Raw genomic sequence first — 10,851 nt, forward strand, 5'->3', positions numbered from 1 at the left:
ATTTCCCAGAGTGAGCAGGGACAAAGATGAGGAGCAGCTCAACAGATGGTGATCTCACACACACACACAGATATATACAGCACACACACACACAGCTTGTGTCAGCGATTAAAAATCATCCATCAATAACAACGTGATCACTCAGCCAGACAATCAGATCTGAAGTGGAAACAGATGTCATGAATATGGAATGACCTGCTGAGAGGTGTTAGAAACCCCTTACAGAGGCTTAAGGGAAACATTTAAGGGATTTTAGAATAAGTCAAGAATGAAGGGTGCTTTGACCCACACACTCTTTTTGAGAGGGTGTTTTCTGCATGCTCCTTTCTCAAAGATATCAAACAACCCAATATTTACACTTAAGTCTCAAAATGCAACTTAGAATTATTTTTCCTCATTTTATTCTGAAATGTTTAACCCTGGTTTTCTCCCGTATCTCCAGAGAAAAGATGCGTTTCATTTTCCAACTAATGCAATAATGTCAACAGGAAGTGATGCAGCCCTGTGGAGCAGATGCTTCAACACAGGTGACACACACCTGTACTGAACACCGTCATTCAGAGGAACACACACTCAAGTTATAAACACATTTTATTGTTTTTTTCATGTCAACAGGTCACAGAACATCACGTGCTCCTCCACGTGGAGGAACACTTCAAATAAAACAGAGCAAGTGGAAAGAGGGGCTGCAGAGACCTAGATTCAAATGCATGTGAAATAAGGTCGTTACTAAAAACACAGGATGTGTGTGTGCGTGTAAAGCCTTAGGTAAAGCCCTGTTTGATACAAACCACTGATCTCAGGACTGCTGCTGCCACAAAGCAAAGCAATAAGGGTGTAAAGACATCATTTAATCAAAACAGAAGCTTCACTCAGTCTGCAGTTTGTCCAGCAGTGACTTCCTGTTGATGTCCTGACGCTCTCCTCAGTCTGTCTGCACAGACACAGTCACTTCCTGTTTCTAAAGACACGCAGTCACTTCCTGTTTCTAAATAAGAGTCCACTTTCTTCACGTTTTCCTTCTCAGCGTTTTCCAGGCTTTCCTCTCCTCTTGCCTCCTACTACTGCACCCTTGCCTCCTTTTCCTTTAGCCTTCCCTGGCTTGCCTCCCTTTCCTTTCCCCTTTCCTCCCATACCTCCTCCTCCCTTACCCTTTCCTCCAAAGCTTCCTCCTCCTCCTCCTCCTCCTCCTCCCTTTCCTCCAAAGCCTCCTCCCTTTCCTCCAAAGCTTCCTCCTTCCTTCCCCTTTCCTCCCTTACCTCCTCCCCCCTTTCCTCCAAAGCTTCCTCCTCCTTTCCTTCCTCCCTTCTTCCCCTTCTTGTATTTTTGAGCCTCTTCTTGATCTTCCTCTCTCATCTGCTTGTTGACGGCCTTGGTGACGTCCAGCTTCGGCCTCTTTCCGTCCATGAGCTTCAGGAGGTCCAGCTGCTTCTGTTTCTCGGAGGAAAAGTTCCCGATGACCGCATCGAACTTCCTCTTCTTGCCCTGGTTCTTCGGAGCCTTTTCTTTGGGCAGGCAGTCCTGGAATCGCCCGGCGGAGGCTGTGGAGGTCCGAGCGACGCTAACGGCCCGAGAGAGATCATCTTTCCCCTGAGAGACCACCGGGGTCAGACCCACGCCTGCAGGGGAGACACAGAGGGGCATTACACTCATATCCATTCATACTCCACGAAATACTGTCGACTAACTGTTGGGAAAACACTGAATGTCCTCTTCCAACATGAGAGTAACATGATAACAAAGGTATCAACTGTAGCTGAGAACATGACAGGATGTGTGATTAGACCGGGCGAAGATAGATCATTCGGTCTGTAAGTTGCGGAAGACCTTGGGATATCGAGGTGCAGTTTTACTCGTACGAACAGTATACAGAGTAGAGGGTATCTCCGACTTAGTAGGTACCAATTAGTGTATCGATAGTATTACGGTATGTTTGTTCAGACTATCGTGTANTGGAGCTAATCTGAAGTAAACATTGAATACTGCTTTCTATTCCTCCATCTTGTGACTGTGGAACTCCCTCTCTTGGATATCAGCATGTGAAGGACACTGCTCAGCAACTAGTTGATGCTCTGTATGTGATGGGGACCAGGGAGAGTTTCTAACAGTAACCACTCTGAGTGTAATTAAGACGTCCACGTTAGCTGGATATTTTGGGCCATTTTGATGTTTTACTCATGTTTAAATTAAGTCAAACTATATTGTGAATACCATAAAAATACTCTGGAAAGTAAAAAAGGCCATAAAGATATGCATGTAGCTACACAGATGCATTGTGGGTATCTTCAGGTACTCCTGTATAAACACAGATGCATCATGGGTATCTACAGGTATATAACTCACCTGGCACTTTGATCTTCTGCGCCCTCGCGATGTTCTTCAGCCTGTTGAACTCGTTCTTCGCCACGCGCTCTTTCTTCGCGTGACTCCTCTTCTCGAACTGGTCCTCGGTGTTTGTGGCGGTGACTGGAACCTCGATGAGCCATTCCTTCGTGTCGTCGCCCCCCCTCTGATAGCCCCACCTCCTCTTCCAGTCCTTAGCGTTCTCATCCCACACCAAGTTAGTCTTCTTCCTCTTCTGGATCCCCTTCAGTTTCGCGAACTCTTCCCACTTGGTAATGGCACGAACCTTCGGCGGCGGCTTGGCGCGCGGCAGCGGAGTGTGTGTCTCGGGCAGTTTGACCACGAGCGCCTCCTGGAGCCTCTCCGCGCGCAGCTTCCACACCTCGTTGATGAGCAGCTGCGTGTTGTCTCGTGCCAGTGAGCGCAGAAACTGCTCTTTATCCTCCTTTAGAGCGCGCGCTTCCACACGATTAGAGTCGCACGCGAGCAGGTGACCTACATCAAAGGTGAGCTCGAGCTCTTTGGTCACAGTGATGCTCTTCAACTTCTCTTCTTCATCGCGCTGAGCTTTCGCCAGCAGCTCCTCCACACAGGCGGCCATGTTGCTGTTCAGAGAAACACGTGGGTCACACAGACACGTGACATAACACATGTGGGGAAGTACTTCCGGGTGGGTTCAACCACTCCCACCGCTGCGTCGACGTGGCACTGCGTGCTATGTCATAGATGTCTAAAGAGCAATACCACAGCAGCCACCAGAGGGCGACACGGCTCCATTTATTATTCATAACATACTAGGAATTTGACTTGACAAAAAATATTTTACACCGTCATAAAATAGAGTTAAATAGTAATACAAATTAAATAAAGAGGGTAACTAAAATACAACTAAATATATAAAATAAATACAAGCTTAATAAAAAACAATGCTAATATGTAAATAAGGCAAATATTAAAAAAAATGCAAAGGTTCAAAGTATAGAAAAAATGCAAAATAAAATGTGCAAAAAAATGTATATATTAAGTGCTAAATAATTGCTTACAGCGGCCACCAGAGGGCGGCACCGCTCCACATTATTTATCCTGTCAGCAGATATGACTTAATACTTATTTATTTCTTATAAATTAGATATAGTCTGTAGACTTTATTAAACAGCAGCTGCAATACAAAGCAGGACAACAATGTAAAGAGTTGAAAGTAAAAAAAAAAGAAACGCAAATGTAGAGAATGTAACAAAAAAATAAGAAAAAGAAAAAAAAATTCAACAAGTGTAATGTAAGAAATGCCAATATTACCACATACTTTATACAATATTTGTACGTTTCAGTGTTCAATATGTGCCCACAGTTTGTCTGCACCATGTTTGGAGCCTTTGGACCAATCAGAGCAGACGTTGGGTCATCTTTCCCGATCACACTAAATACAGTCTTTGTGCGTAAATGATGCAAACTAAAGAAACTGGAAATGTCAGTGCATTTAAAAAAGTGTGTGTGTGTGCAGACTCCTATATGTTAAGCACACACACTTCAGTGCAAAGGAAGCAAGCTGTAGTGTAAAATAAGTGTGTGTGTGCGCATCATAAAGTCATGATAACAGGATTACTGTATAGATTAAATCCCTGGAGTATTATTACCCTCCTGTCTGTCCTGCATGTGATCTATAATATCTCTATTTCTGTCCTCATTTGGAGTGTGTGTGTGTGTGTGTGTGTGTGTGTGTGTGTTTTATTATATTAGGCTGCAGTAATTACATTCACCGCCACACTTCCATGTGACAGCGGAGATAAGGTCACAGTGATGCTGTTTGGCGAAGAGGAGGAGGAGGAAGAAGAGTAATTAGTGCCCAAAGTCGTCTCTGTTGTGATTTAGAGAAGCTATAAGGTCCTCTGTGACGTCACACACACACACACACACACACACACACACACACACACACACACACACACACACACATACACATACACACGCACACGCACATACACACAGACACAGACACACACACACGCACAGACACACACACACACACACACACACACACACACACACACACACACACACACACATTCACACAGAGAGAGAGATGTGCTAAAAGGATTTTCAGAAACTCTGAAACAGGTTTAGGTTTTTATTTCTTGAAGCTCAAAATAAACTCTTTTTATTCGTGGAGAAAGTTGAGATGTTGCTTTGAGTCCCTCTGAGTCTCTCTGAGTCCCTCTNCTGACCACCGGTAGTCCACAGGAGGTTCGAGGGTTTACCAGCCCTGAGGCCCTAGGACTTGAGACCACAAGCTCCTCCACCGCGGCTTCGGCAATAGAGGCTTCTGAACACCTGACCACTGGTTCAATGTCCCCCCACTCCACAGAATGCCCGAAAAGCTCCGCGAGAGGTGTTGAGCTTGAAGGCCTCCCTGAACTGGGCTCCTCCCGACTTCCCAGCTTACCCGAACCTAACACTTTGGGCTTACCAGGTCTAATCCAGTAGGCTTATGTCCAATGGAATAATTATCTTAATATTTCTGGTGAGTTGAAATGTTTAAATCATGTATGAGGGATCTGAATTCATTGATAGAAACAGCATCATTTTTTATCAGTAGATTTAAATCAACATACAGATTCACAAAATTTTAGTATATTTCGTCCCTCAATGGTCTCTGCTCTGTACTTTAAATAATAACTTATTGTTCTTCCTGAGGTTTGGAAATACATTTTTAATGTTTTATAACCATCAGGATAACCAAAGGCTGATCCAGTCCTCACTAACGCAGTCTCTTGATTGTGAAATATTCAAGCTTAAACTCCTAATAATAAAAAGATTCAGCACAAATACCTCAAACATATATTCTGTAAAACGGTTCAAATATTGCTGGTATCAAGGACATTTGGGAATTAAAAAATTAAATATATCAGCCGTTATTTAATGCTGTGGACCCTTTTGCCCTCCACCCTGCACGAAATACATGTATCTGTATACATGAATACATAATTGGGTACATGAAACATATATCATGTATAATTAACATGAATACATATATTCTGTAATACATGAATACCATAATCCTGTGAGACAGAATCACTGATCTGTAATACATATATCATATATCGTGATACAGTGAAACATATATTCTGAAGTACATGTAATATATCTGTGAGTCATCGAATACATATATTGTAATACATGAAGTACATATATCCTCTCACAAACTCTGTAATACAGTGAATGGAGCAAGGTCGAGAGCGCGATGAGGACATGATATCTGAATACTGAATACACATATATCGTAATACAGTGTATCTGTAATACATGAATACAAAAATCTGAACACAGAAACAGTCTATGATCACAGAATATCCAGAATAACAGCAGTCCTGATTGACGGATCTACTAAACAGCATCATATAGTCCAGTTCCTCTGCAGTCATGTCAGTATCAGTGTGATTTTCTCTCAGTAATAGCAGTAACTACATGGCAGACATGTAAACAACAACAACAACAACAGGAACTGATATTGAATGTGCACCACGTTGAATTGTGATTTGATTCCAGAGACTATCTCTATGTTCTTCAATTATATATGGACAGGGACAGGTTATATATGATTTCTCTTCCGGCTGTTTGCCTTCACAAAACCAGAGCCCTGATACTCAGGGACTTCACTTACGTCCCTCTCGCATTTAGAAAACAACAAGTAATTTTTATATGGCCCACTCATCTGTATTCAATAGTCATTTTTAACTTGCTTAGAAATGAAAGTGGTCCCCAGAGGTGGTAGAAGTACTCAGATCATGTACTTGAGTAAAACTAGAGATAGTCAGATCTTGTCTTGAGTAAAAGCAGAGTATTAAGCTGGGGAATATTTCCAAAATCCCCCAGCTAACATCCCATGGCAACTTATCGGAAATTTACCTGAAATGTTCCGCCCCTGCAACTATACTCTGTTACAGTAAATCCAGCTTCAATAATGTCCAATGGTGGTGCAGCTAGTTTGAATGACTTTGTAATACTGCAGGGTGTTGTGTATTTACTCCAGGTGGAACTAAAGTCCACTCCCACGTGATTATATCTTCACATCATTCATCCACATCTGGGAAGTAACTAAGGTATTAAATACATGTAGTATGGAGTAAAAGACATCTATTTACCGAGCCCCGCGCACCATTTAAGACTATCACACCTTAACTTACACAGCCCATAAACACAGAAGCACCTATTTTCCAACGTAAAGAATAAAGAAGACCACGTGCGATCGCAGTGTGGGGCCTACTATGCCAGGAGAAGCCAGAAACAGCAACATCTTCACTTGATCTCAAGAGGCTTTCTGTGTGAACGGTTTCTTTATCCACAGAAACACAGCCGTCCTTTCTGCAGAGCGGGGTACCATGAGAGAGAAACATTTGAAGCGAGGTAATCACCTGTTCCTTTCTCTGAGCATGAGAATTCAGTCCTGAGCCACGCGTCATTTTCGCGTAAATCTGGCTCACTAGGTTGTAGACGAAAGTGAAAGCGATGTGTGCTGCCTGAGTGAGAAGATGCCGACATGCTTTATCTGCTGTCTCTGTCCCGGCTGCTCACCACACTGTAGGATTACACACTGGTTCTTTATCTTTATTCCACTGTACAGTATTTATCATCCTACTCTAGAACATGTACAGTTACACTTTAATCTACATCTGACTTGCACCATAGGTCCCGGCCGTTTGACTTTAGAGCAGTTGGTTTCAAACCCTTTCTGTCGGCCCCCCACTTTGGAGAAAAAAAGAGTCGGGCCCCCCAACCACAAATAGTCCCCAGGCTCAGAGTGGCGCCAGGAGATTTATTTTGGGGGTGCGTGGGTAGCCTTGACGGTTTCATAGAGGTGCCAAACATTTAGGGTTTCCGCATTAATGACCCGGTGGCAGCCCACATTGAATTTTCTACTGCAACAATCCCCACACATATACTGTACACAACGTACCCGCGACTGTTACAATGAAGGCTCGATAATCAGCTCACGGCATATAGGTGTAAGCAGGGGTAAAGTGCTATTTTTATAGGTGGTGTGTGGACCTCACATAGGGGGGTCCGGGGGCAAGCTCCCCTGGGAAGATTTTTAAACATTGAAGTTAAAAGCATCAATCTGGTGCACTTTGAGAGCAAAATGAAGAGATCTATGGATACATCTCTCAACACCTATATGAAACAGAACTGTAAACAGATTTACTTTTTCTTTATGGATATTTTACAAATTACCCTTTTAAACGTTATTCTTTTTTTAATGTCATATAGTATTTCATACCTGTTTTTAATTTATTCTCTTATTTTTTTATAACTATAATGATCATATAAACGTGTGCCTCGGAAATAATTGTTTACATTAATGGTGACCAAAACGTTTGAGACCCACTGAGATAACACTGAGAGAGTCCTTTAGGTCACTGAGTCTCTCAGTCTGACAGGAGAGGACTCTCCTCCACTTTGTTGTTGGAAAAACTCCTTATACCCAGCCACTAGCTCGCTAGCACCAGAAGCTAACAACAACGATCTCCGGTACCGGTGCGCTCTTTCTCTCTCTCTTTCTCGCTCGTGCACGCACACAAAATGGCTCGTTCCACACACACACACACAGAGCCGAGCTTGAATGAAACACAGAGACCCAGACGTACTTGGACTGTACTGTATCATATTATTTTCGAATCGATAGTTTTTCAAATTATGATTTTTTTTCTTTCAAAAACATTGTTCCTCCTGGTTTCTCGCGCCCCCCTGTCATGCCTCTGTGCCCCCATGGGGGGGCGAGACCCCCACTTTGAGAAATACTGCATAGGCCAACCTCCCCTAAAAAACAATGATTCCCCCACAGAATATTTTGACCTCTAACCACTTACCAGAATTTCATATATTTTGATTATCTGTTATTGTACATTTACTGATAAGAAGCACATCTTCAAAGGCACATGAAATCAAACATTTGAATTATTTGTGCCATGCAGTGGGCTGGTGTTGAACTTAATTTATTCTGTGCTATGTCAGAAAAATACGTTTTGCTAATGCAGCAGAGAGGCGTTGCTTCCCAACGGAATCAGACTGAGATTCCACTTTGAAGATACTCATCCATTCAATTTCATGGTTGCACCACAAGATGGCGCTTATTTCATAGAACACACATTAACCAGCTTTTTTTTTAAATGTTAGGCTTTGGTCTACACAGTTTGTTATATCACTTATAAACAGAGAGTCATTTTAATTTAAATTTCAGTTGGACTCAACTTTACAAAACTAACTCTTTAGGTATCTGGTGCCATACAAGCTTTTAAGAAAATTAAAAGACTGATAAGATTGACAATATGAATCCAAACCTTTTAACTTACAAATCACTTTCCTTTTTAGAACAGCGACTTTCTTTACATATTTACTAATTGCTTTCTTACTCTCTTCTTCTCTGTCCTTAGCGGTTAGCAGTGAGTGGATTCACCAACATCCTGAGTGTGGTTACAACCTGGTAAATTCTCCTCATCTGAAACCAGCTTGGATTCTAGACAGAGCTCTGTGGCACCTAAGCTGTGACATAGCTGATGAAAAATATGATAAACGAGGAGTGCCAGCTCTTTTTCAAGATGATCGGAACATGAACGTACGTTTGCATATTTCATTTTGTGGTAATAGATCTTATTTAACATAACTTTTAAATATCTTTTTAAATCAGAGACCACCAGCTTTTGTTAAAACCCGTTGGAAGATACAGCTATTTTGCTTATATTTTTTGGTTCTATGAAAGGGGTGTCCAAACATTTTTCACTGAGGGCAACATACAGAAAAATATACGAAGGGCTGGGCCAATCACTAGCCTCATGAGTTACATTACATGTCACTTGTTTGATGCTTTTATCCAAAGTGACTTACATACATTCAGTACTTTGGGCAATCCCCACGGGAGTGTCTTGCCCTGGGACACAACGACATGATGAAAGCAGTGTGACTCGAAATTGCTCTCCCCTGATCCAATGATCAGCACATTATCCCACTGAGTGATAGCCTCATAAGTTAAGTCATAAGTTAGCAAAATCAATCAAATGTAGTTAAATGACGCTAGATGGTTGAATGTGCTTTAAGAAAAAACCAGCCTACATCCCAGCTCTCCAGAGGGTTTCATTTATGTGTTACAAACAGTGTTGGCAGCTCATCCCTTAAAACAGAAGCCTCAGATTGCTTATAATAAGGGGAAATAGGAAGGGAATATTTCAAGCTTGTTATGATAATAAGCTATTGGGCTTTTTTTTATCAACTAAAATTTGTTAGAAAATGTTCTCAACTTGAATTGACTGAATTGATTTGAAAAGTTGGCTTATTAACACAACAATACTGTGTGATATATTTTTGTATTTATGAAGTACAAGTTTCAGGTGTGGGACATATTCCAGTATACATTTAGAACTTGCTACGGGCCAATACAAACTGGACCACGGGTCGCAGTTGGCCCCCCGGGCCGTAGTTTGGACACCCCTGTTATACAGATGTAGCACTCCAGATAGGACTCACGGGTGTGTCCCAGTCAAAAGCCCAGCGGATCCCAGTGGCTGGGGGTGTTGCCAAATTGCTAGAGGACGTCGCCAAATTTCCCCATTTGTTCAATTACAGGATTTAACCATGAGATGGCGCTTCATTCACAAATACACAAAGACAACTGGGTGTTGTAGAACTTAGTCTGTTTGCAATGTTTGCAGCTCTGCAGTTGTGTTTGTTGAATAAGGTAGCATTTAATCACTTATTTGTTATGGTTTTCACAGCCTATTATAATGAAAAAACATCAATATTTTAGATCAAATAAAGTATATAGTTTGCTTTATGCAGTATATTTTTTGTAATATTGTTGGGGTGTGTTGGAGATTTGGAGGATGTTTAAAACCAACCTCGTCTCCGCGTGTCGTTTGATAAGCTGGGTAAATTCGTAAAAAGGAAGGGATTAAGAAACACCAGAATACAAGTTAAACAATAATCTGCTTTAATGGTAAAACATACAAATACATCACCCAATCTCCTAATCACGAAGCACTCTGCAGAGTACTCCGGGCTCAGGTTCTAACCCCGTGTGAGACACGTCTCAGGAACGGCAAGTCAAAAACAAGAGCGCGAACCAAAGGAAAACACAGGCTTTCATACTAAAACACAGGAGGAGGTGTGTGCGTGCTTTCCCTCAGAGGTCATCTTATTGGGAGAGACCAACACATGGCCTGTCGCACCCAATCAGTGCGACACAGCAGAAGAAACCCGGAAACAAAAAGTCTCTTTCAGTTTGACGAAAACCAGATACCTTTTGGTGTCTGGTACGAACCTGCTCTAAACAACAAGTTTCCTTATCTTATTTCACATCTTGCAGCCAGCACACACTAGAGATGTTAAGATTCACCGATTCGCATCGGTGCACCGGCATAAACGTTCAAGATGCGAGTGCACCGGTTGAAAGAGTGCACATCGGCTACAGTTTGGGTTGAACCGGGTTGAACTTGCGATGCATCGATCTGAGACTGCCAAGGG

At 42.2% G+C, this 10,851-nt stretch overlaps 2 protein-coding genes across 2 annotated transcripts in view; one reads left to right on the top strand and one right to left on the bottom strand.

The window, feature by feature from the left end:
* Positions 1–573: 573 nt before the first annotated feature.
* On the bottom strand, positions 574–2,983 carry rrs1 (ribosome biogenesis regulator 1 homolog). Its single transcript, XM_010780081.1, has 3 exons — positions 2,344–2,983; positions 1,230–1,619; positions 574–1,187 (listed from the first exon to the last, which is right to left on the bottom strand). The coding sequence occupies exons 1-3, from the start codon at positions 2,942–2,944 to the stop codon at positions 1,024–1,026; spliced, it is 1,155 nt and encodes a 384-aa protein (XP_010778383.1). The 5' UTR covers positions 2,945–2,983; the 3' UTR covers positions 574–1,023.
* A 5,789-nt stretch (positions 2,984–8,772) lies between these two features.
* The window catches only part of LOC104953158 (glycogen debranching enzyme-like), a 24,296-nt gene continuing 22,217 nt past the window's right edge, over positions 8,773–10,851 (top strand). Inside the window, exon 1 of the mRNA XM_010780083.1 lies at positions 8,773–8,950. Within this exon, the coding sequence (XP_010778385.1) occupies positions 8,945–8,950 (6 nt within the window). The 5' untranslated portion in view covers positions 8,773–8,944. The remainder of the gene's footprint in view (positions 8,951–10,851) is intronic.

This window comes from Notothenia coriiceps, unplaced genomic scaffold (genome assembly GCF_000735185.1).
Source record: "Notothenia coriiceps isolate Sejong01 unplaced genomic scaffold, NC01 NC01_scaffold00021192, whole genome shotgun sequence".
Classification (NCBI taxonomy): domain Eukaryota; kingdom Metazoa; phylum Chordata; class Actinopteri; order Perciformes; family Nototheniidae; genus Notothenia; species Notothenia coriiceps.